This window comes from Acinonyx jubatus, chromosome C1 (genome assembly GCF_027475565.1).
Source record: "Acinonyx jubatus isolate Ajub_Pintada_27869175 chromosome C1, VMU_Ajub_asm_v1.0, whole genome shotgun sequence".
Lineage (NCBI taxonomy): Eukaryota > Metazoa > Chordata > Mammalia > Carnivora > Felidae > Acinonyx > Acinonyx jubatus.
The window spans coordinates 156,857,199-156,884,339 of record NC_069381.1 but is presented as its reverse complement, the minus strand read 5'-3'; the positions used below and the strand labels follow the sequence as shown (position 1 = coordinate 156,884,339).

Below are 27,141 nucleotides of genomic sequence, written 5' to 3'. Positions count from 1 at the left end.
ACGCGAGGGTGGGAAGAGGGCACTCGTGGTGCCTCTTACCTGCCCGTGGTTCCTTCACACCGCCCTTCCTCGGGGCGGATACAGAAGGCCAGCCCAGCTCGGGGTTCGCGCGGTGTTGTGAGCTGGGAGCTGTACACACGACGTCGCCATGGAGACGAGACCCCGCGCGGCCGGAGTCCTGGTTGCGGCTCAGGGAAGCGGAAGGAGAGGGGCGAGGGCGGGACGAGGTGGGAGAGCCACTGAGGGCCAGGAAGGAGGCGGGCCGCACCCGGGGAGCTGTGGAGGGAGCGGGCCGGGGAAGGTGGGACAGGACGGGACCCCGCCAGGCCTGCGAGGCCAGGCTGAGGAAGCTGAGCCAGTCCAGGACCTGGTAGAGGGGCAGAGCGAACATAGGGCGGGGCTGAGGGGCAGGGCGGGGGCGGGACGTGGGCGGAGCAGGCTCTGGGAATCACAAAGGAGGCGGGGCGAGAAACCCGGGTTAAGGAGAGCCCAGCGGTTGCGTCGCGCTGCGAGTAAGATGCATGCAATCTCGAACACACGTCCGGACGTGCACTCGTTACTTTGAGAAGTGAAGAAAGGAGCGAGATTGGAATGTCGTTGTCCATAACTGAACCTATTCTTGGCGGGGAGAGGGAAAAGTGGGGGTGGGGATAAAAGAAGTCTTGAGTTGGGAGAAAGGGTTATCTCCAGATGTGGATGAGCAAATGTCGCCTGCAGGATTTGGTCTCCAACCTGAGGTCGCCCAAGAAAATGAGTTTCCTGGGGGTCTTGATTCCCCAGAAATCAGATTCGAGTGATTAGAACAGAGACCCTCTTCTCACACCAGCGGAGGCCACGTCCTGGGATGTGAAATTGAGCTTGGCCAATGGGAGGTTTTACGGCTTAAATAACTGCTTTGGTCACAAAAGGGGGTGGGGGAGCATTTCTATTAGAAAATTCTAATTGTGCCTCAAGCTTGGCTTCCAGGAAGGAATTGGTTGCTTTCCTCCATTTGGGATCGGGAAGTCTCTAGGATCGATTTGTTGCTATGCGACAGGTTTTGAAGGATGACCGTTTTTTTTGGAATCAAATCTGGATTCGAATTTCACTAAGTAGCCACAATATATGGAGTATAATCCCTATTTAACTTCTGGGGTTAGGTGCCTTCTTGGGAATGTGTACTTTGGTAGATGATACTGTGCTTCAAATAACAAAGTATATACTACTCTAACATGTAGAAGATGCTTTAAAAGCGGTAAATTTTATCATCAATATCATAATAGAACCAGTTGAGCGGACCATTTCAGGAACCAAGAATATATAGAGATTTGGTTATCTTTAAGTTATCCTAATCATCTGTCCACATTCAATATCCTTGGATTCCTAGATGGAGGGGAGGAGGCAAAGGAAAAAAGTCAGAATGTAAGTTGTTTGTTTGTTTGTTTGTTTGTTTTTAATAAAAAACTCAATGAGTCCCAGACAAATGCATACCCAGTTTGATCCGGACATAGAAAACCACTATCGCCACTATTCTAGAAACACCGTTACATAGCTGATGTCTTAAATTTGAAGACTTTTCATTCAATCAAGACAAAGGGAAATTCGTTTTATTGTTCGATGCCTTTGAAACATTAGTTTTGATGAATTTGTTTAGTATTGATAAAAAAGTAACATCTGATTGGCTATTTCCATTATCCCACTCCAAAGAAATGTAAGGAAACCTCAAATTTAACTAATTAAACTTCCTCTTCCTACCCCTCTTTCCCTCAACAGAAGAGCTCAAGTCCATTTGTAGAATGCAGTGTTTTCAATATGTATTCTTCCCGAAAGAAGGGGCAAAAATGGTTTAATGACCTTGGGGGAGTGGTTAGACAGCTCTGGCTTCCACCTTCAGCCTGAAGGTCTTCAAGTGCAATATGGGGATAATAACACTACTTGCCCTGGTAGCTCAGAATATGAAATGAGAGAAAAGTCCCTGATACAGTCTGGCACGTGACAATTGATCAGTAACTCTTAGCTATTATTACTTCTACTATAATATTATATATATGAATAAAAGTACCTATTTCCAGGATAGCTGTGAAATGATTAAAGATCATTTAGGTAAAGTGCCTGTTTGAACCAATGATAGTTATCTTATTTCTCTCTGATGAAAAAAATATCACATTTCATCTTTGAGCAACTTTAGAAGTAATTCACCTCCCTTTATAACCTTTGTGCAAAAGTTATTATTGGTGTAATACTCAAAAGTAGAGCACAATTTAGTTCTGGCTCCTGAATTTAGGTCACTGAATAAATTACCCAAAGTATCTATGTAGTGAGGATTTGTTCTAACAAAGTGAAGGGGCAAAGCCAAGTACTCATACAGATACTGAATTACCCCACAACAACTATCTCTTATTAAACTCCATGGTTTTTAATGGATAAATTTTTAATACAGATCTGAATGCTAGCAGAACATCATAAAAATGTTTAACATTTGGTGTTTTTTTGATTACGAAAAAGTAATACGTGTTCATGATAGAAAATTTGCAACATACAGAGAAACACAAAGAAAAAATAAAAACCATTTCAGTCAGTAACTTCTTTTTTCCTTCTAGTCTTTTCATGTGCATATATTTATAAAGTTTGTATTAAATGTTGTATACATCGTTAGCATCTCTTTTTGCTTAACATTCTCTCCAGTGTCTTAACACTTCCCCAATGTCTTTAAAAAGTCTTCAAAACATTGTTAATGGCCATATAATGTTATATAATATGTATAAACCACAATTTATTCATAATTTAGTCAATCAGTCTCCAATATGGAAATTTCCAACTTTTCTCCTGTAATTCTTTCTTTCAAGAACATTTATTGAGTGCTTACTGTATATTAGGCACTATCCAACCGTAAAACTAAAGTAGTGGGCAGTAATTATGAAAATAAGGTTTTGATGAACATCTTTGTAAGTAAATCTTTGATAGCATCTTTCATTCTTAGACTAAATTCCTAGGACGATGAAAACAGAACTTCAAAAAGCATTTTCCCAGCTTCAAAGGCAGACTTAAGAAATAAAATTCTGAACTGTAAAATATTAACTTTTTGGAAAATTACCAACAACAGAATTAATATTTATTTTGTGCAAAGTGTGAACTTACCCAGGAGATGCTTTCTCCTTAGTGAGTGTGAAACATCAAGGGTATTTGAAGTGTATTGACTTTGGCTTTTACCTCTAATTCTTTCCAGGATTTGCAGGTTTTCACAATAGGGTGAGATTGTTTGAAGTATATGCAAATTGCCCTACTTCCTCCCTTCACAGTTAACCTGTTAACTATTTTATTTCCAGCTTTCCTCTTGTAAACATAAGGCTTTTCTACATTTCTTTCATTTACTTTCCTGTGTGAAACATTTTGTATCTTCACGCTTTTTAACCTGAAGGGAGATTTCTTTCTTCTAAACCCAAGTTATAGAATGTACTATACTGTAATATAAGACACTAGACCCAACACATCCTATAGTTAATTTTGGTCAAGAAGCATCACGTAAATTAACCAGTGTATTTAGGGCATTTCATAATACGGATTAAAAGCAATAACCACTCCCCAACACACATACACATACACACACACATAAACACACACATACACATCCCTTACTGTTCTCTGACAATTAAATGTTCATATATAAGGTTGAACCACATGAAGTGACAATTTGTGGATTAAAAACGATCAAATAATGACCTTCATATGGCCATTGGTTCCATCTATGTAATATTTCATTAACTAGTTTATAATTTGTTCAGCTTTCTCCAAATATTGAGCTTCCTGGTTATCATACTGAGGATATCCTTTATTATTGCACAAGAATTGTGTTTATTTGACTTTTATAAATACTGGAATCTAGTCAGGAGAGTGCCATAAAATGTTTGTCTGTTATTGCAGAGACAGCAGAGGGAGCCTGGAGCCAAAACATTATTTTAGGCCTCATGTAAATGATGATTGTCTTCCGATTCTTGATGTGTGGATGAATTTAAATACTAGTATGTATATACATGAAAGAGCAATTTAAAAAAAAGTTGGTTGTACTTAATCACTTTTTTTAAAGTTTATTTATTTTGAGAAAGAGAGCAGGAGGGGCAGAGAGAGAAGGAAAGATAGAGAGTCCCAAGCAGGCTCTGCAAAGAGCTCGAACTCATGACATGAGCAGAAACCAAGAGTTGGACACTTAACTGACTGAGCCGCCCAGGTGCCCCAATAACCACTTTAAAAGATGGGCAGGGGAAGGTTGGTTGCCGGTCAGGCTAGACCTCATCAGGGTTCACACTGGAATCCCATTGCTTTCTGCTCTGCTCTGAGTGATGCTGGATCTTGCACACTGCCACCCTGACACATCTGTTCTCGACAATTTTTCCCTTTCAATCCATGATTAGATCACCCATGTCTGTGAGGATTATGTCATGATTATTTCATCAGAACCTGAAAATATGTTACCATCTCCAACTGTATGTCTTAATTTAAAGCGATTGTAGTTTAGTTGATTGCTTCCTCCAGACATGTAAAAAGGCACTTTGATCCTGTCCTCAATCATATCCTTCTAGAAAGATTTCTAATAAATTACCAGTCCTTTTACAGAGCAGGACATTTCATTAATGTCAATTAAAGGCATTGTCTCTTGCTGACCTATCCTCAACCATCTTTATCCTCTGTCCTATCTTTTGTTAATTCTCTCCCCCATGGTGTTATAAAGGGGTCCCCAAGGTAGTTGGTGGTGTCACCACGATTCTTCACTGTAGATAGTCTAGGGACTCTTCCAAGTCCCTAAGGTAACATGACTCCTTAAATATAGAGATAAGATGGAGAAGAACTTCTCTATTGTAGAATCTAACAGAAATACACAGAACATAGAATCAGTTTGTTCTGGCAAGGTGTTCTAAGGCGAGAGGTGCTAAGAAGAAATTCTTCTGCCATGTTAATAACATACAGAATAAAAAGAATTTCCTTGGGGGAAATTAATTTGTTAAACTGTTAGATAGGTTTTTTTGTTTTTTGTTTGCTTGTTTGTTTGTTTTGCTTAATGTAGGACACCTTGGGGCTTTAATATGCTAATGTGGTTTGTCAGTCTCTCAGAGGGAGATTTTAAATGTACAGCTTTTCTCAAAGTATTTGACAAAGGAATTTCACTTCTTTTCTTAGCGCCATTTGGGAACTCTTGGATCACTAGATACTTCCTCTGTGATTTGAAAATAACTCCAAGTGAGAAAAATCGCCTGCCCCACCTCAACTTTTTTTTTTTTTAAATAGGATCCATGCCAAATGTGGAGCTTGAACTCACAGCCCTGAGGTCAAGAGTTGTATGCTCCACCATCTAAATCAGCCAGGAGCCCCTTATCTCTCTGCAATTTAATCCGGAATCAGCCCATATAAAAACTGTAATGGAAAAAACAAATGTGGGAATTTTAACCAACTGTATATTAAAATGAAGGGCGGTATTGTAAAAACTAAATACATATAGGATTTTTCATGAAAGCTAGAAAAGCAAATGTTGGGGAAAAAAATCCCTTTAGAGTATAACCTTTCATTGTTGTTTTTATTCTTTTTTAAAGTTTATTCTGAGAGAGAGTGTGTGAGTGGGGGAGAGGCAGGGAGAGAGGGAGGAAAAGAGAATTCCAAAAGAGAATTCTCCAAAAGAGAATTCCACTGACTCTGTCAGTGCAGAGTCCAATGCAGGGCTTGAACTCATGAACCAAGAGATCATAACCTGAGCTCAAGTCAGTCGCTTAACCGACAGAACCACCTAGACGCTCCCATTGTTGTTGTTTTTTAAACTACATTTCCCCCTTGATTAAGAAACAAGCTCAAGTCAAACAGCCTAAAACAAAACAAAACCAAATCAAAACCCCAAACAGTTGACATTTAAAGTGTTCTCTTTCTCCCTTCTCTCTGCTGGGATTCTCTTTACATATCAATACCCATATTTTAATGTTCAGTCTTTGCTCTAAATGCTGGCCTTACCACCCTGTTGAAAATGCTCTGGCAAATGGTGTCAGGGTCAATGGGGTGCCTTCCTGGGTCTTGTCTTACTAGAGCTCTCTGCTGCATCCGACACAGTTACTTCTCACCCCTTTTTGAAATACTATTCTTTTAGCTTTCACACACCTTTTCTTCCCAGTTCTGCTAATTCATGGGCCTCTCTTTGTGGTGTTTCTGCCTGTGTGTACCCTCTACAATCTTAGTGTTCCCCAAGATCCCCTCCCCATGCCATACTGCACAGCCTCCCTGTGGATGTCGTTTATGCTTCTGGCTGTATCATCTACATGCTGACTAGCCCTAAACCTTCCAGTGAGCTCCAAGCTCAGATCATGTAACTATGTGCTGGACATATCATCCAGCCACGTACTGAGACATCCCTTATGCACCTCAAACTCTACCTGTCTAAAACTGAACTTACCAATTTTCCCTCTGCCCCAAATGTCACACTGAGTTTTCACGACCTTGATGTCATTAAATCCAACAGGCATTTCACCTCATCTGATTTGAACTTTCAGCCATATTTGATACTGTTGGCATTCCCTCATTCATGAAACACTCCTTGATTTCTGTGGGTCTATTGCTTGTTGCTGTGACACTATACCTTTCTGATTTTCTCCCCTTCTCTCTTTCACTTTTTTGGGGGGTCAGGAAACCATCTTCTGTTTCTTTGTCCAATATTTAAATATTGGAATTTCTCCACCACTAGGCTCCTGCATCAGTGGTCAATTGCTGCACAGCAAACCATCTGAGAACTTAGCGGCTTAAAAATAGAAAATATTTTTTTAAATATCAAAAAAAATGGGGGGCCTGGTTGACTCAGTCAGTTACGCATCCAACTTTAGCTCAGGTCATGATCTCGTGGTTCGTGGGTTCAAACCCCGTGTGCTGACAGCTCAGAGCCTGGAGCCTGCTTCAAATTCTGTGTCTCCTTCTTTCTCTGCCCCTCCCCAGCTCACAATGTGTGTGTGTGTCTCTCTCAAAAATAAATAAACATTAAAAAAAATTAAAAATCCAAAAAAACCCCAAAATCATAGCAAATATTTTATTTGTTCATGATTCTGTGGGTCAGCAAGTTGGGTTTGGCTTGGCTAAGTGATCATGACCTTCAACCCATCTGCTTCTCTTACCTATGGGTGCTCATGCAGCTATGGTCATCTAATGGTAAAACTGGGGACTGGATAATCCAAAATGACCTTATTCACATGTACGGTGGTTAGTGATGGCTTTTGGCTGGACTTCCCTCTCATTGTCCGTTATCCTCAAGAAGGCTAGTCTGGGCTTCTTACGTGGTAGTCTCAAAGTCAAGAGCAGAAGCTGCAAGCCTCTTGATATCTTAGCTCAGATTCCCACACTGTTTTCACTATATTCTATTGGTCAAAGTAAATGGGAGACAAAATCACTTTGCAATGAATCATGCAAACCAGGATGAGAGGAGCATATGGCCATTTTTTATAGTATCCTACAACCCCCGTCCCTTCTTATTCTGTGTTCACTTCCTAACAGATTTTATCCATTCATTTACCTTGTTGTCCTTTGATATACCATCATACTCCCTAATATATGTCTCCTTCTCAGACATCACCTCGAAACTCATACAGCATGTGCCTCTTTGACATCTTCATTTGGATATATCAGTGATACTTCGAGCTCAGTAGCTTTAAAACTACAGAAATAGTCTTCTACCAAAAATGCCCTCTCCCAGTGTTCCCTATCTTAGTAGTGAGTATAGCCATTAGCAAGAAGCCTGGGCAAATTCCTCTTTTTTTATTCCTCATTTCCATTCCATAACCCAGTCATGTCAATTTTCCATCCTGAACAACTCTCCACACCATGTCCTTCTTTCCATTTCCACCTTCTACCACTTTGGACCAAGCTACCGTCACCCTTGGATTACTGCAACATTGCCCTGCGGTTAGTACATTCATTCTTGTCTCCACCAAATCCATTCTCTAAGAGCCAGAGTGATCTTTTAAAATGTAATTTGAGGGGCACCCGGGTGGCTCAGTCGGTTAAGTGTCCGACTTCGGCTCAGGTCATGATCTCACGGTTCGTGGGTTTGAGACCCACGTCGGGCTCTGTGCTGAATGCTTGCTCAGAGCCTGGAGCCTGCTTTGGATTCTGTGTCTCCTTCTCCCTCTGCCCCTCCCCTGCTCACGCTCTGTCTCACTCTCTCAAAAATAAATATAATTTAAAAAAATTAAAATGTAATTTGAGAACTTTTTTTCAAAATGACAAACTATGCACATCATATGTTTATCACCTACCTCTTTCCCTCAGGACCCTTACTAAGATAAAATAAGAATAAAAAAGGTCTAAATCCACAGCAAAGAGGATGGGGGTGGAGAGGTGACATCATATAGACTGGTTGGTCTTAGAGAGTATGATGTGTCAGGAGCTAAAGTCTATATAAAAATGTATTCTTGCAGAATCTAGTAGTGCACTGTGATTACTTTTCTCTTTCTTTCTTTCTTCCCTCCTGGCCTCCTGGTTGGTTTTTTTGTTTTGTTTTGTTTTGTTTTTTTGTCCTGTTGGTCACTGTATCACATCTTTAGATTCTCAAGACTACTTGCTTGGTTAAATCTACAACCCCAGTTAAATCCAGTTCTCTGCCTTCTTCATGCCTGTATCAGTCCAACAGACTGCAGCTAATGGAAAACACATGACTAATTTCATTTTAAATTCATTACGGTTAACCTCCAGGGGGTCCTCAGTGCTGCCCTGCCATCCTGCCACATGTCCTTAGTCCATCTGCTCTCCCTCTCCTACACCAGTGGTCTTCAAACTGCAGTTGCTTTCCAAGAAGAAAATAGTTTAAGGAAATCAGCTACAGGATCCTCAACATCTGCATGGACTCTTTTCTGTTTCTGCTTTTCCCCTCACTTTACAAAAGAAAGGCATACCTCTCACCCATCTCAAAGCTCAGAGGTGGCCCTGTGGTGTAAATACTCCGGGTTAAGCCAAAGGGCGATTCATTTTCGTGATGGATCCAGACAACATCAACAGTTTAGATTTCCCGTCTTTCTCTGTTCTATGTGTATTTCAGTTAAAGCGGAGCAGCGTTGGAAATAGCGTATCTTGAAATGTTGAAATGTTTTCAGTTGTGAGACATTGTAGAGTAGGGTTGTGAGAGTGATGGAGACAGTCTTTGTGGAAAGACCTGGATTCCTCCATTCCCAGGCTGTCAGGAACACAGAGCATTCTTGTGGGGAGAGTCCACGGGAGCAAAGATCGGTGAAAAACAATAAACACTAAAAGTGGCTTTTTAAATATATTTAAACACTGGCAAATCTTTTTAGCTATTCCTAATATTCATCCTTAGGGCCACGTCATTAGCTAGAAAGGATTTTGAACAGCAGATCACTGTAAATTAATCGCATAGATTCTTTTTGGTGTGACTGGCAGGATTTCTGGGACTCCTGAGTTTTAAAAGACACATTAGATAAAAGCTACAGATAAAGCTTTCATGTGATTTCTTTCAGATTAGGGTGTACATTATTAACGTAGTTAGTACCCACTTTATTAAATCATATGATGAAATATTTATTTCAGTTACAATTAATCCTCATCTTATAAAATGTTAAATATTGTCTACCACCTTTTTAAAATAATGGTTACTAGCTTCAGATTCGTTTTGTTTTCAGCGGGCTACAGATTTCAATTTCATTAAATAAACAGAAAATGTGATTATGAGGTCTAAAGAAGCTAATGAAGTTCTTTCTAATTTTTATTTGAAATCTTTATCAAACGACTCTCAAAAGCAGAATGCTAGAGATCAATATATGCTCATAAACATAAATACTACAATAAATACATAAATAAATAATAATAGGACTAGTTAACAATGGCATTTAGAAGTAATTAATAGTAGGACTAATTAAATAATATGTGTGAGAAAAACATAACATTTTAATAGTTTACTTCTTGTCCTGGATATAGCAATTTATTTGATCTCTTTTTAAACTTTATATTGGAAATTTAAATTTTATAGGCTGTTTTACTATGTATTCTTAAGGTGGGTTAAAAAGATAACATAAATACAGTAGCATGAAACAAATGTTACTTATATTTAATAAAAAATAACAATGATTTTTTTTCTGTCTTCTGATATAAGTAGGCTATTTTATTTTACTTTTTTTAATGTTTATTTTTGAGCAAGAGAGAGAGACAGAGAGCAATCAGGAGAGGAGCAGAAACAGAGAGGGAGACACAGAATCTGAAGCAAGCTCCAGGCTCTGAGCTGTTAGCCTGCAGCCCCAAAGCAGGGCTCGAACCCACAAACCATGAGATCATGACCTAAGTGGAAGTCAGAAACTTAACTGACTGAGCCACCCAGGTGTCCCATAAGTATGTTGTTTTAAATCTTTGTTTCCTTTGCCAATAACATTTCTCTGAACTGCCTGCAGCCTTTAAGACATGGGCGGGGGGGGGGGGGGGGGGGGGGGGTCTTTTATGTAGTGGTAAAACTGAATACAGTCAAATGTAAATTCACATTGACTTGCAGCTCTGCCATTATTAAGTCTACATTAGAGAAGTTTATAGACTGAATAGAATTTGCCAGGATTTACATTTGCACTCTCTGCTGAATATGCAGATAGATGAGCAAGGTCTAGTTTTTATTTGAACAAGGTATCAACAATCTTTTGTTTTCTGTTTTCTACACTTTTCTTTTTTTATTTTATTTTATTTTATTTTATTTTTTTTAATATATGAAATTTATTGTCAAATTGGTTTCCATACAACACCCAGTGCTCATCCCAAAAGGTGCCCTCCTCAATACCCATCACCCGCCCTCCCCTCCCTCCCACCCCCCATCAACCCTCAGTTTGCTCTCAGTTTCTACACTTTTCTTAAAATCTTCATAGAAACCAAGAAAATGCTTTGAGACTCCATTTTTCACATTAAAATACCTAAGACGGTGGTGGGGGGAACCTGGGTGGCCCACTGGGTGCAGAGAGCTGCTTTGGATCCTCTGTCCCCCTCTCTCTGCTCCTCCCCCACTTGTGCAGGAGCTCTCTCTCTCTCTCTTTCAAAATTAAATAAACATTCAAATAAATAAAATAAAATAAGTACAATACCTAAGAGGGGGTAAACATTTTTTTGTTGTTGTTGCTGTAATTCAATGCATTACTTAACATATTAAGGAAAGTACATTCATGGGTAAGATCTGACAGAATGAGCTCTACAGTGTAAGGGGTCATTCTGGGTTGAATAGTGTCCCCCGCAAAACTCAAGTCCATCTGAAACCTGTGAATGTGACCTTATTTGAGAATAGGGTCTTTGCAGATGTAATCAAGTCAGGATGAGGTCATATTGGATTAGCATGGGCCCATGTCCTTTAAGAAGAGGGAAATTTGGACACGGTGGGGGGGTGTGGTAGGTGGGTGGTGGGGAGGGGAATGGCCATGGGAAGATGAAGGCAGAAACTGGAACAACGGAGCTACAAGCCAAGGAAGGCCAAGGATTGGCAGAGCCACCAGAAACTGGGAGACAGGCACCAAACAGATTCCTCTTAGAGCCTCAGAGGGAGCCCGGCCCTGCTGACACCTTCATTTCAGACATCTAGTCCCCAGAACCGTGAGGGGCTACAATTTGTTTGTTGTTTTATGCCACCTGATTTGTGGTACTGTCTAGCCCTGGCAACCCAATACAGAGGCCAACAGATCTGTTCTCAGATTGCCCCAGAGGACATTTTAGTTCCAGCCCATGAATCAGTAAATATAACTTTACTCAGGTCCACAGAGCCAGAAGGGGGATGATCAAATAATGTGTGTTCATTCATGTGGTATGCCCAAACTAATTCTGTGGTCACTGTTTTCAGCTGAACATTGGTACCTTTGGGGGACAAACATTTGATTAATTCAGTGTTTCCTTGTCTAATACCAGACTTGTGAGATGCAGTCCCCGCATGTGTTTTCACAGTCTCCTCCTCAGTCTCACCCAACCTAAGATTATTTTCTGCATATTGTACAGCATGCTCTGTTCAGGCTATTTACTGCCCTAGTCCAGTTGTGTGTGTCTTTCCTTCCGTCGTAAAATCACACAGTTAACCTCCCTTTCAGTGATATCTCGACCATGCTTGTGATATTTCAGGTGTTCCCGTTTTCATGATCTGAACTTTTAGAAAACACTGTCACACTATTCACAGTTTTAAAAATTAACCTAGCGCTATCTCTGTAGTAGGAGGCTGACTCCATTTTTGTAGCCTCATCCCTTCTGTATCCCCACCCTGCCCTACATCTGGGCAAGCTGCCACGAAAGCCTGTTCTCTCTTTTGGTGCTACTGGGAGGTTCAAACCACATAACCTGTACCCACACTGGGAACCCTCATCCCACCCACACTCCCTCACCGCAATAGAAACTCCAAGCCCATCTGTCTCCTTTCCCTGCTCTCTCAAAGCACCCGGGCTGGCTGGAGATGTCCGCCCTGCTCTTCCCAGATGCTTCAATGATATAAATAAATTAACTTTTCCATAGCCTCTTGGTGTGTGCATCAATCTCAACATTTAAACCAAATTTTGGGTGGGGATCTATCCTGATTATCCAAGGTGGCCAAAATAATCTTAATACAAAGCGCAACAGTTAATCCACAGGCCAAGTCAAACATGGACTGTTAATACCATGATCACAAAGCACTTGAGTTGTACACTTAACTTTTACCACTCGAAAGGACATAACAACAGGTGATCCATTATTGTGAACTAAAAATCATGGTTGCCAGCATTAGTGGTCAAGAGAAAAATCAGTGATAGCAACAGCTACAGGCAGATAGTTTATGCCATGTTCATTTGGCACTAAAAACAGCGCTGCCTTCAGTTCCAATTTCTTTGGCTGCAAAGCCTGCACCCATCACCGGAGCTCACAATTTGGGAGGGGTGCCCCAGGAACCAGTGGGTTTTAGGACTTTCAGTGATAAAACCAGGATAGTTTCGATGAGAAATCTGCTGAGCTCTCTCTGAATCTTGACCCATGGAAGCCATAAGCCATGGCAGTTTTGTGGTGATTTGCTATGCAGTAATAGACAACTAAAACAGCAACCCAACCCAGCTAAGGTTGGGTCCCTGGTCTTTTCCCTCAAAGCCTGCTCTTCTCATTGTCTTCCTCATCTCGTGAGGAGACAAGACCACTCTTGTGGTTGCTCAGGTCAAAAACCATATGGTCATTCTTCACTCCATTTTTTTTCTCCCATATCCAACCATTCACCAATTATGTTGGTTCTACCTTCAACATATATCGAGATTCTGACCACTTCTCATCCTTTTCACTGCTACCACACTCTACTTCAAGCCACCATCATCACTTTCGTAGATTATTTCAATCTTCTCCTAGCTAGATTTCCTGCTTCATCCCTTGCCCCCATTCAGTCTCTTCTCAACACAATATCAAGAGTAATCCTGTCACTCCGCTGCTCAAAACCCTCTCAAGGTGTCCCATCTCTCCTACAACAAAAGCCAGCATCCTCACTAGGACTTACATGGCCCTACACAATCTGCTCCCTATTTCTTCTCTTTCCTTAGTCCCCTGTACATTTCCCCCTTGATCAATCCAGCCACATGAGCTTCTTTGCTGTCATTCCTGCAAGATAAGCACACTCTTGCCTTAGGGCTCTTGTACTTGCTAGTCCTTTTGCTTCAAATGCTGTTCCCTTTGCCAAGATGGCCATTTATCTTTCTCCCTCACTTCCATAAGGTTACCTTCTGAGTGCAGCCTTCCCTGCCCAGCCTACCTAAAATTTCAGCCACTTAGCCTGACTCTTCCTATTTTTCCTTGCTTTATTTTCTTCCTAGTACTTAGCCACCAACAATATATTTTACATATTTATCTTATTCTTTGTCTCTGCACTGAAATTTGAGCTCTGCAAGGGCAAGGGTTTGTCTGTTTTATTCATTGTTTTATCCCTAGAGCCCACAGAACAGTGCCTGAAACACAGCAAACTCTCAGCAAACATTTATTGTTCAACAGACAGTCATCATAGCATAGGCACTGTATATTGCACTTCAAATTTAGAATCAGCACTTAGGGAAATAACAGGACAATCATGATTAGAGAAGAGGATGCAAATGCTATCAACCTTAAGCGTGTGAAAGTATGATGCAGAGGTTTGGAGTGAAAGGGAGAGAGAAGTAAAAGAAGGAAAGGGATACCAGTGTCTTCATTCTGCAAAATGCGAGACGAGAGATCCTATCTCAGGTGGTTGCAAAAAGAAGTAAAGTTATAAGCACAAAGCTGAAAGTTACAAGCATAGCTAATAGAACTAAGAATGAGTTAACTATAGGAACATGGGAGAAAGATGTGAGTGATGGTGTTAAGTCATAGCTGTAAATCAATAGATAAGATTGGCAATATCTGTCTTAGCCTAATTTTCCTAGAAAACAGCCTGAGGCAAAGCTTAAAGGCTAATGCTTTATTAGGATGTGTCATCCCAGCTCTGCAAGACTTAGGGAAATGGAAGAATCAGGAAAGGACTGGCAGCAGATAAGAGATGTTGCTTTACTGCACTGGCTATTGCTTCATGAAGTACCACGAATAAACATAGCTGGTTCCTCAGCAGGTGACCACTCAGTCACAAAGGGCCTCTTTGGACAGAATGTGTGGAAATATTTTGCCTGGAACAATCCATCAGAGGGAGAAAAGAAGAGAAAATATATCTGCAATCTGCCTTTGTTTTCTGTCTTCCATTGGTCATAATGTGCTGCCTGGAGAGTTAACTACCCTCATCCCCATGCAGGTTGTGTCACTGAACCTCCTTGGTCCCACTGGGGAAGCCAGATCTGGGCATGTGGCCTGAAGACCTCCTGTGGTAGAACCAGAAGCTCAGACTTAGTTGCCACTGCTGGGATGGCCTGGGCAGGACAAGCTGTGAGCCTGGGAGAAAGGTGAGCCCAAGAAATCTAAGCAAGCACATGTTATTGTTGAGTATGCTGTCCCCAACTCAATAAATCAAGAAATAGAGATACAAGCATATATTCATATATAAAGATAAGAAAACTGTCAGAAGAATAACAACAGAAGAGAGTTAAAGTGGTTGCTTCTGGGGGTGGGAAAGGGGTTGGAGAGCAAAAATATTGTTTATTATTACTATTAGCTCTTCTGTACAATTTTTGCAAATGCATGAATTATATTGATAAAAATTCCCTTTTTTAAGACCTTGAAAACTAGATTTTATCGCTCTCCTTTCCCAAATTCTTCAGTGATGTCCCACTGCTATTAGGATAATTAAAACATGTGAAACAACACCATTCCCAACTGGAATATTAGCTCTCAGACTCTGTAAGTCAATATCGTTGCTATCTAGATAGTATAAATTTGTTCTGTTATAAGGATACTACTCAAATACCACTGATTTTGTATTCACCTGCTGCAGGTACAATATTTAAGGGAAAAAAGTACAATTGCTCATTTTTATTTTTGGTGACTTCAGTTCTGAACTGAAGTCCCTGAACACCAGGGCCCTGCTGGCTTCCCTTAGCTCACTACAAACTATTCCCTCTTGCTTTCTGCTCAAGTTGTGTTGGCTACTTTTCTGTTTCTTGGACCCCCACCCCCACCCTTTCCACCTCAGGGTTTTTGTACCAGGATGCTCCCTTTACTGCCTATGACTCCCCTCCCTACCTGATCCCCCAACATAGCAAGTCTAGTGCATTCTAAGCTTCAGGTATCCACACATCACCTACATGATATTTATCTTTCTTGTGTAATGCCTACCCTATTATTTAACTTACCATTGTTCTTTAAACTGACAACTTTGTTAAACTTAAAACTATTTATTTTTACAGGAAAACCTTATGTGCTAACAAATATGGAAAACCAATATCATATTGGTTTGTGGCAATATCACTTGTCACAAATTGCACAAAACTGTGAAATAAATGCATAATAATGACAATAAGAATACATCTCTGTGCTACCAGTGGCTCATGTAACATATCTGGCAACCTCCTGGTTTAGTTACCTGCCTTTTTGGTCATCTTTGAGTTATTAGCCTAACTGTCACCTTTTTCAGGGAAATCTCTGATGCCTTGGACTAAACCAGACTTCTCTGTTGCACACTCGTTAGTTAGCTCTGGGACCATTGCTGTGTAACGCTCATAAGATTATAGCACTTGTAGTTACGTATTTGTGGGATTATTTTTAAATGTCCGCCTCTCCAGTGGGGCTTAGGCTTCATGAGAACAAGGCCTGTGTTAATTTTGCTCACCTCACATCTGAGGTGATCACAGTGTGCAAGCCACTGTTAACGCTTAAAAAATACTTATGGAATGAATAAATGAATACCTGTATGAGATTATCACCTGAGCTCAACCAATTTCATTTGTTCTGTTTCCACGCCCACCAATCTATCTTCTAAATGTGGCTGGGTGTCTCAAATTCTTTTTGAGAGGAAGTAGGGTAAAAATACGTAGTAGGAATGAATGAGTAGACAGGTGTCAGGAAGAGGGTGATCTGTAGTGGCAAATCATAGTTACCAAAAACGGCTGCAACAGCATCTCCCATCCCGTGTGTAATTGTGCAGAGGGACTTTGTCACTCTCCCATTAAGAGGTGAGTCTAGAGGCGCCTGGGTGTCTCAGTCGGTTAAGCGTCCAATTCTTGGTTTCGACTCAGGTCTTGATCTCGCAGATGATGAGTTTGTGCCCCACGTCAGCCTCTGCACTTACAGCATGGAGGCTGCTTGAGATTCTCTTTCTCTGTCTCTCTCTCTCTCTCTGCCCCTCCCACACTCTCTCTCTCTCTCTCTCTCAAAATAAATATATAAACTCAATAATAATATAATAATAATAAGAGGTGAATCTAATTCCCTCCCTTTGAATTGAGGTTAGCTTTGGTGATTTGCTTTGCTAAACCAACAAAGGTGACTTCCAAGGCTATGTCAGGAAAGGCTGTGAAGCTTCTGCCTTTCTCTCTCCTAAGAGATGTCTGGTTGCATCTCTTAGGACACTCCATCACAGAGCCCAGCTCCCATGCTGGCAAGAGCTAAAGCCAGTGGTCACCAGCCCCAGTGGAGCCTGGGCTTCTAGTTGCCTCAGCCCAGGTGTCGAACAGGTGAATGAGGCAGCCTCCAGATCATTACTGCCCCCAGCCATGCAAGTTTTCCCACATGAGGGCCCAGACATTGTGGAGCATAGATAAGCCATTCTTATTTGTCCTGGATGAGTTCCTGACCCACAGGCTCTGTGAGCCTAAGTGACTTGTTTCATTCTACTAAGTTTTGGGGGGGGGTTATTTTATGCCACTAAGTTTTGGGGTGGTTTTATGCAGTAATAGATAACCAGAACAGAATTTGGTACCTGGAAGAGAGAATCTTTCATAACAAGCAAACAAACAAACAAACAAACAAAAAACAAAAAACAAAAGCATAAGCCATTGGCTTTTTACTGAGCAGTAGGAGGAAGCTTGTGGAAATAAAGTAAGACCAACTAGATGAGAAGAGGCAAAAGCTCTTATTTAGAACTTCACCATCACTTGCATTTTGGCAGAAAGTCAAAGGCAGGAAGAGGTGTGGGATACTTTCAGTTGAAGAAAGGGAGGACATTGTTCTGATTAGAGACTGGTGGTGTGGGGTGCTGTAGGTGGGCTAACTAGAAGCAGGGCATCGTCCTGGGTGATTAGTTAGGGTACACATCCAGCTTCTTCTGGTTGGTCTTAAGTTGGAAACAGTGACAAAAATTAAGGGAGTCATCAGTTACTAATCAAGTCCTGGTCACTTTAGGCCGATTGTTATAGGGGTTATTGTCTGCGTTCCTGGAATTTTGCTAGTGATTAGCATTCTGACTTCCTGTGAGTCTGATTTATAGTAGGCTGGCTTCCTGGGCTGGTTACTATAGATTATGGCTTGGTTTCTTAGCCATAAGAAGATGGTGAGTCAGAGTTCCATATCTATATACTATCTGGCCATTAACTATGTGTTTAATCTCTCAAGGTCAAATGGCCTTAGGACGTTTGTTAGTGAAATGTGGATGGACCTTGAGTAGGCTGTCAGTGAAGGCTAGAGGGACAAGGAGGAAATTATAGTTGGAAGGTGGAAAAAGGTGACCTTGATACGTGGTCATGAAAGGTTTAGCAACGCCGTCACCTGCAGTAACATGAAAAATAGAAAGTACACTGAATGAACTAGTGGATCTGGCTAAGGAGATTTCCTGGCGGGAAACTGAACGTGCCCACTGGTTTCTTTTAGTTACTGATGATAAAATATGATTGAAGAGAAAGAATCTGTTCAATTTTCCAGCAAAATTTAGAGGAAGTATTAGAGGGCTCAAACCAGTCTTCCAGGGCATAAAGCATTCTCAAAGTAAGAAAGGTCCTCAGTGCAAAGGTCAAATCCAGGGTGCTATCAGGAAGACACAGTCCCAGAGTAAAAACGAGACCAATGATGTGACTTTAAATACCTTCTTAAGATCTCAGAAAGATTTAAGATGGTGCCTATGAACTATTCCAGACAGATAATTGGGCTTTTAAGGATTGTAAGACACCACTTGTCTTTCCAAAGATGGTAGCAATGACAGCCCTTTCACAGTATGAACTTGCTAACCCTGCAGAAAGATCTGCAGTCTCCTTCCCCTTTCCTTGAATCCAGGCTAGCCTTACTGATTTGTTTATTATATATATAATTATATATATTATATATTTATATATATTAACATAGTAGTATATTATATTATTATATATAGTATATAGTATACTATAGTATATAGTATATATATAGTGTGTGTGTGTATATATATATATATACTATATACTACTATATATATATATATATATATATATATATATATATATATAGTAGAAGTGTTACTAAGTGACTTCTATGGCTAGGTCTGAAAAGACCATGTAGCTTCTGCCTGTTTTGCAGTGCTCACTGTCGGGATGCTCAGTCTCAAGACACTCCCTCTGGGAACCCATTTGCCATGTTTTGTGAAGCCCAAGTCATGTGGGGAGGCCACAAATAGGCACTCTGCTTGTCAGACTCTACTGAGCTCAGACTTCGTTATTCTAGCTCAGGCATCAGATGTGTCAGTGGGGCAGCCTCCAGATGATTCCAGTGCCTTTGAGTCACCCTTAACTAAGTCATTCCCAATTGAGACTCCAGACACTGTGGGACACAAGCCACCCCCACTGTCCTGTCCCACGGAATGTGTGAGCATAATACAACGCTTGCTACTTTATGGCAATTAAGTGTTGGGTGGTTCCATTTCGCAATAGATAAACCTGAACACCTGGCTATACATACAAGTGATCCTAAGAATCGTGCCATTTTCAAGCAGGAAAGGACCTTAAGAGAGTCACCGAGTCCTACTGCCTCAGTTTTCAGATAAAAAAAAAAAACCCTGACTCTCCTAGAACTACATGGCTTGCCTAAGGTCGTCCTATTAGTTAATAGCAGACAAGAGCCTGAACTCCTCTTCCATTACAGTACAGATGTGTCCACCGCACAGTGTAGTTTTCTGTGAACTGGAACAGTACCAACTATTCTGCCAGAGATAGAGTCTTCACCAAAGTTCTAGCTCTCTTGAGGGATAGAGCCCTGACTTTGGGTAAGCCTCTAAGCTCCTCATGGGGTGTATCTAAAGAGTAAGTGTGGATCATGTTACTAGACCGGCCAACTTGTTTCTTCCTTTCTCAGTCTTCCTTGGTCTCTCTCTCCTTCCTATGGCTTCTTCCACTCCACTGTTGTCTTCTAATTTTCTTTTATCAACACCATGTATGAACAAAACCTTGTGTATCAACCAATGGCTCTGAGAAGCATAGATTATGCTTGTAGTTCATGGGATACAGACTCATAACAGAAACTGAAAGGATCATTCAGTTGGCTGATGGTTATCAAAAGAGCTCAGGATATGAAACAGAAATGGAATACCCTATCTACAAGGAGAATCCTGACTCCCCTCAGTCACCAGGGGTTCTCAGGAATTACATTTGGAATCCCTAATTTTCCAAATGTAATTCCTGAGAACCCCTGGTGACTGAGGGGAGTCAGGATTCTCCTTGTAGATAGGGTATTCCATTTCTGTTTCATAGTCTAAAAGTAATTTGCCTATAATCATCTATGGTCTTTGCACTTCTGTGTGTATCTCAGAACTGAGATCCCTCAAAATCAAAATAGGCAGTTGTATTTTTCCCCTTAAAGTTCTTATCATGGTAGTTCAATATTAAAATCACTGGTATTCAAAGAACATGCTTTGAATGACAATTTTATTATATACTTTTTAAGCTTTTTTTTGGGGGGGGGGGCTCAAACCCACAACCCTGAGATCAAGCTCACATGCTCCTCCAACTGAGCCAGTCAGGCATCCCTCGAATCACAATTTTAGACTATCTAGTTCATGGCATTAAATTGTAGGGATGAAAGCAAACATATAGGGTGTTCTTCAAGTGTTTAATGGAGCCTATGTATCTTCTCAAAACTGGTGCTTTAGAATAGATGCAAAGGGAAGAAAATATAATAAGGACACATTCTACAGAGGAAAAGAAATAGACCTTATGAAGATATAGTACAGAAACTCAGGTTTTGAAAGCCCAATGGGAAGGTATTTGGGGATTGTTTAACTAAACTCAAATGTAATGTAGACACTGAGAATTAGTCTTCTCCACTGAAGAGCTGGAGGTAAAATGGAACCATCAAATTTAAACCTAATAATACTGTTCATTTTGGTTCTATGTTTCTGTTTTTGTCTGTGTTTTTTCTAGACAGCTTTCACATTTCTAGGAAAGAGGGTGGAGTGATTTAGTTGAATGCATAGACAGAGCACCTGGAGCACAAAAAAGGTGAAATCACATGATTAAGTCAAGGATTGGTCCATTTAGGTCACAGACCTGCTTTTGGATTATGAATCCGTTCAGAATTTGACTAAATTTTGGATCCACTCTCCAGAAAAATAAGTACATTAATACATTTTCATAAAATTCCCATTCATGAGGCAAGAATATGCAATGGGAAAGTTTCTTCACAAACGGTGTTAGGAAAATTGGACAGCTACATGCAAAAGAATGAAACTGGACCACTTTCTTACACCACACACAAAAACAAAGTCAAAACGGGTTAAGGACCTATATGTGAGACCTGAAACCATAAAAATCCTAGAAGAGAACACAGGCAGTAATTTCTCTAACATAAGCTGTAGCAACATTTTTCTAGATACATCTCCTCAAGCAAGGGAAACAAAAGCAAAAATAGACTATTGGGACTACATAAAAATGTGTACACGTATTTTCCTCTGCACAACAAAGGAAGCAACCAACAAAACTAAAAGACAACCTATGGAATGGGAAAAGTATTTGCAAATGATATATCCAATAAAGGGTTGATATCCAAAATATATGAAGAACTTGTATAGCTGAACACCCCAACCCCCCCCCCCCAAATAATGCAATTAAAAATGGTCAGAAGACATGAACAGACATTTCTCCAAAGAAGACATCCAGATGGCCAACAGACACATGAGAAGATGTTCAATGTCACTCATCATCAGGGCAATACAAATTAAAACTATAATGGAATATCACTTCACACCTGTCAGAATGGCTAAAATAAAAAACACAAGGAACAATAAGTGTTGGCAAGGATGTAGAGAAAAAGGAATCTTCCTGCACTGTTGGTGGGAATGAAAACTGGTGCAGCCACTGTGGAAGACAGTATGGAGGTTCCTCAAAAAGTTAAAAATAGGCTCATCTGGGTGGCTCAGTAGGTTAAGCCACTGATTCTTGATTTTGGCTCAGGTCATGATCTCAGAGTCGTGAGACTGAGCCCTGCATTGGGCTGTGTGCCGACAGCGTGGAGCCTGCTTGGGATTCTCTTTTTCCCTTTCTCTCTCTGCCCCTCCCCTGCGTGCATGCTCTCTCTCTCTCAAGACAAATAAATAAAAAACCTTAAATAATTTTTTTAAACGTTAAAAATAGAACTATCCTGTGATCCAGCAGTCTCACCACTGGGTATTTACCCCAAAAACACAAAAACACTAATTCAAAGGGATACATGCACCCCTAGGTTTGCTGCAGCAATATTTACAATAGCCATATTATGGAGGCAGTCCAAGTGTCCATTGATAGTGAATGAATAAAGAAGATGTGATATATTATATCCAATGGAATATTATGGATTAAAAAGTACACTTATGATGAAAAAGAAGAAAAATTGGAAGATTATAACAACGAACACATGTATACATTTTACCTAGATTCAATGCTTTTTCACTTTGTGCTACATTTGCTTTATTTTCTCTTTTGATAGATAAGGTGTAGATATAGTCTAGATGTATTTTTTTTTGTAGAAACATTTGAAATTAAGTTGCAGACATCATAAAACTTCACCTTGAAATGCTCCAACATGGGTTCTTAATGTATAGAATTGTTGAATCACGGTATGGTACACCTGAAACTAACATAACACTGTATGTTAACTGTACTGAAATTAAAAGTAAAAACTTACTTAAAAAATGAAAAAAAATGCCCATTCCTGGGCCCCATGTCCATCAATCTCTCAACCAAATAGATTAGTATAAATACGGACAACAGAATACCATTAAGCAGTTAAAAAGATGAACTTGGGGAGCCTAGGTGGCTCAGTCAGTTGAGCGACCTACTTCGGCTCAGGTCATGATCTCACGGTTTGTGGGTTTGAGCCCCACGTCAGGCTCTGTGCCGACAGCTCAGAGCCTGGAGCCTGCTTCTGATTCTGTGTCTCCCTCTCTCTCTGCCCCTCCCCCACTCATGCTCTGTCTCCTCTGTCTCAGAAATAAACATTAAAAAAAATAAATAAAAAAGATGAACTTCATCTTCTGTTTTGAAATGGAAAAATGAACGTTACTTACAGGATTCAAGAAGTAGACCAAAGAATAGTTTCATATAAATAGTACAGTGAAATAAAGGAATAACTGAATGAATGAAGTCCCCTAGATCCCTGAGCATGGGCAAAGCTGGAAAGCAGTGATGGAGTTTTCCATAGCAGCATCCTAAGAGGGTATGCTTTCTGGGTTGAGAACTCATTTTAAGGACTCCAACAGATACAGACTAGGAGGAGCTGGAAAGGTGACACCATGTGACATCTCTTAAAGGGATGTAATTCACAGCTGCCACAGGAAGACTCAGCAAGAGCACAGCTAAAAACTGCCTCTAGAAGCATTTTGCGATCTACCAGTTAGGATAATGGTTTAGTTACTGTAACAGACACCAAATAACAATGCCTTAAACAAGATGAGTTACTTTCCTCTTCTATAAAAGTCCAGCTGGCAGGCAGCCCAGGAAAGTTGAGCTGCTCTGTTTCAAGTGATGGTCCTGAGACGCTGGTTCCTCTGCCTTTCTCTTCCTTCCTTCCTTCCTTCCTTCCTTCCTTCCTTCCTTCCTTCCTTCCTTCCTTTCCTCTCTTTTTTTCTTTCTCTTTTTCTTTCTCTCTTTCTTTCTTCTTTCTTTCTTTCTTTTTCTTCTTCCCTTCCCTTTCTTTCTTTTCTTTCTTTCTTTCATTCTTTCTTTCTTTCTTCTTCTCTTCCCTTTCTTTCTTTCTCTTTCTTTCTTTCTTTCTTCTTCCCTTCCTTTTCTTTCTTTCTCTTTTGTTCTTTCTTTCTTTCTCTTTCTTTCTTTTTTCCTTCCCTTCCTTTTCTTTCTTTCTTTCTTTCTTTCTTTCTTTCTTTCTTTCTTTCTCTTTCTTTCTTTCTTTCTTTCTTTCTTTCTTTCTTCTTCCCTTCCTTTTCTTTCTTTCTCTTTCTCTTTCTTTCTTTCTTTCTTTTTTCTTTCTTTCTCTTTCTCTTTCTTTTTTCTTTCTTTCTTCTTTCTTTCTCTTTCTTTTTTCTTTCTTTCTTCTTTCTTTCTTTTTTCTTTTCTTTCTTTCTTTCTTTCTTTCTTTCTTTCTTTCTTTCTTCTTCCCTTTCTTTTCTTTCTTTCTTTCTTTCTTTCTTTCTTTCTTTCTTTCTTTCTCTTCTTCCCTTCCCTTTCTTTCTTTCTTCTTCCCTTCCTTTTCTTTCTTTCTTTCTTCCTTTCTTCTTCTTTTCTTTCTTTCTTTCTTTCTTTCTTTCTTTCTTTCTTTCTTTCTTTCTTTCTTCTTCCCTTCCTTTTCTTTCTTTCTCTTTCTTTCTTTCTTCTTTCTTTCTTTCTCTTTTTTCTTTCTTTCTTTCTTTCTTCCTTCCTTCCTTCCTTCCTTCCTTCCTTCCTTTTCTTTTCTTTCTTTCTTTCTTCTTCCCTTCCTTTTCTTTCTTTCTTTCTTTCTTTCTTTCTTTCTTTCTTTCTTTCTTCCTTCTTTTCTTTCTTTCTTCTTCTTTCTTTCTTTCTTCCTTTCTTCTTCTTTTCTTTCTTTCTTTCTTTCTTTCTTCTTTCTTTCTTTCTTTCTTCCTTTCTTCTTTCTTTCTTTCTTTCTTTCTTTCTTTCTTTCTTTCTTTCTTTTTTTCTTTCTTTCTTTCTCTTTTACCATCTTCCAGGGTGTTACCCTCATCCACATGATTGAACTGCATGTCTACTACCACGGCTGAATTCTTGTCTCAGAAAGGAGGAAAAGTGGAAGGGAACACATGCAACTTTAAGGATGTTACCCAGGAGTGGCATACATCACTTAGGCTCACATCCTATTGATGGGAACTTAGTCAAATGGCCATACCTGACTACAAAGGTGGCTAGGAAATGTAGTCTCTACATGGACAGCCATATGCCTCCTTTAAAACTTGGGGATTGCTGGGGCACCTGGCTAGCTCAGTTGGTAGAACATGTGACTCTTGATCTTGGGGTTGTGAGTTTGAGCTCCATGTAGGGAGTAGAACTTACTTAAAACAAAATCACAAAGCCTCATCCAAAATCTCTGCACTCTGTACCACCCCACTGCACCTACACTGAAAAGAGAATAAATCTTTAAAACAAAAACAGAAACAACTTGGGGATTACTGTTACTAAAAGGAAGAAAGGAAATGCTGATGAAATAATTTGTCCAAGTCTTTATGTCTATATATGTGACTTCATTATTATTATTCTTTTTGTTAAGCTTTGTCACAGGTCATGACAGACATTCTCTAAAATGTCCCCCCACCCCCTGCCAATCATTCATGCCTCCTGGTATTTAAAGCTTTGTTTAATCCCCTACTCTTGAGTGACATTCTTCAAGTGAATAGAATGTTGACAGGCTGTCACTTCCATGAGTAAATTATAAAAGATGTACTTTCATCTTGCTGGCAACTCTACCGCCTTCTCAGTTACATGTTTTGATGAAGTAAGTGGCCATGTTGGAAAGACCCATGTACCAAGAAACTGAGGTTAGTCTATAGACATTGTAGTAGAAAAATTCTCTAACCTTATATACAAGACAACCTAGTTGTAAATCATTATAGGCCATGAGACCAATGAGAATATAGACATGAGGCATGTCAGGGAGCTCTGAGCTGTGGGCTCTATGGCTAGGGACATTTCTCTTCCTTTGATGGCCTTGTTGCCTCATCTGTACAATGATAAGCTTTTAGTTGGTGAACTCTTGAAATCATTTCAGTTATAAAACTCAATAACTCATTGATTCTGAATTTTCACCAAAAGATATGAGCCCAGAATGAGAGATTTAGAACATACCTGTTTACTTCAATTTTCCTGACTTCAGTTCAGAATCTAACGTTAGCTGAGAATTTACCAAACCCATGTAACAATTTAGTGTCTCCATGTGACAATTTAGTGACAAGGAAAGGAGCACCTGGCTGGCTCAGTCAGTACAGCATGTGACTGTTGATCTCAGGGTTGTGAGTTTGAACCCAACACTGTGGGTAGAGTTTACTTTTATTTATTTATTTATTTACTTACTTACTTATTTATTTGTTTATTTAATGACAGGGAAAGGATCCTGACTCCCACAGCATTTGGCAAAGACCTGGGTAAATAAGGTAAAACTTGTAAGCCACCTCCGCTCTTCAAGATTCTGAAATGTGTCTCAGGACCAAGCACATGAGCTATTGACTTTTTTAAAAAGTAAGATTAGGTATGGATTTATTACCTGATTGCTTGCCATTGTCAAAATGCTCAGAACTCTCCCCACCCATTAGAGGGTTTTTGGGGGTCAGGAAGTACTTCTTTAATGGTGGCCTTCTAACCACCTATCTTATAGAGTCCCTGGGGTGATGGTTATATGAAGCTTCCGGGGCCTCACCCCTAGACCTAATGAATCAGAAGGTCTAGGAATGTAGCCCTGGGAGTTTGCTTTTAATTACAGCATCCCAGGTAATTTTCATGCACACAAAAAGTTAAGAACCAGTCTTTTGCCTGCTTGGGGCCAAAGGTTCTCTTGATGCTACCTCCCTGAGTCTTCTTCCACTCTTTGTGATCCTCAGCTGTCCCTTGCTTTTTCTAAGCTGCTGTATCTTTATTGCGTGTTCTTAATATTTAATGTCACGGATAATGACTGTTTTGTTGATCAAGGACACCCTTAGTTTTCTCCTGTTAAATCAGAAGATCAGATTGGATGATTTTAAAAGTCTCCTCCAACTCAACATGTTCAATTCCATTTCTATAAATTCTGGCTGGGTAGATATACCTGGTCATAGACACCTCCCTTGATCATTCAGGGTTCTGGGGAACTCCTTGGGAATATGTCAGAGTCAGCATGATGCTAGCTTCTTATTGTCATCACTAGGGTCTTCCTAAAGTATCTCAGATCAGTGATGCTTGCATCGCTTAGACTTAGGCACAGAGAGACACCCATTCACTGGGAACAATTATGGAATATTCTCACTTATGTTACAACCTTCCCTGGTACTGACAATTCCCAGCTTTCTAACATTTTGAACGTTAGAAATGAACTGTTTTTCAAAGAGATTTTACAAAATAATATTCTGGTTTGAGTTATAGCCTTGAGAAGTACCTTGAGTAAGAAAGACTTCACGGAGAAAGAGGGGTGGGCTAATGAGGACTGCAGTGATAACCAGGGGAAGTGAAGATTCTAGGTTTAGATAAATATCTATAACCTCCTAAGTTTGGGCTCCACAGAGAAGCCCCAGGGTTCTGCAATTCCCTGTTGGTAGTTCTAAAAAGCGATTTTAACAAAAGAGAAGTTCAAAGCAAACTGGGCTTGTGTTTTGGAAGTGTCATCACTGTATTTCTGCAGCATAGGGTGTATATGTATTTTTTGGTTGCAGTGGTGAAGTTTATATGTTCCCTGGTATAATTAGTTATGAGTCATCTGATGACACTAAAAACCCAAATGGCTCAG

General features: G+C 40.1%; 1 protein-coding gene and 1 long non-coding RNA gene across 7 annotated transcripts in view; one reads left to right on the top strand and one right to left on the bottom strand.

Moving 5' to 3' along the window:
- Positions 1-867, bottom strand: part of ERICH2 (glutamate rich 2) — a 45,211-nt gene extending 44,344 nt beyond the window's left edge. For 3 of the 6 annotated variants that reach the window (XR_008295425.1, XR_008295426.1, XM_053215265.1), the window contains exon 1: positions 40-835. Coding sequence is in view for 3 of the 6 variants with exons in the window: in XM_053215265.1 (XP_053071240.1) it covers positions 40-605 (566 nt within the window). In the remaining 3 variants the exon portion in view is untranslated. Of the gene's footprint in view, positions 1-39 lie in introns of all 6 variants that reach the window. The other 3 variants (XM_053215264.1, XM_053215266.1, XM_053215267.1) reach the window with 3 other exon arrangements.
- LOC113595315 (uncharacterized) lies at positions 308-26,164 on the top strand. The gene is made up of 3 exons (XR_008295427.1): positions 308-1,234; positions 14,714-14,861; positions 25,770-26,164. It is a non-coding gene; the product is annotated as an uncharacterized LOC113595315 (long non-coding RNA).
- Positions 26,165-27,141: the final 977 nt, after the last annotated feature.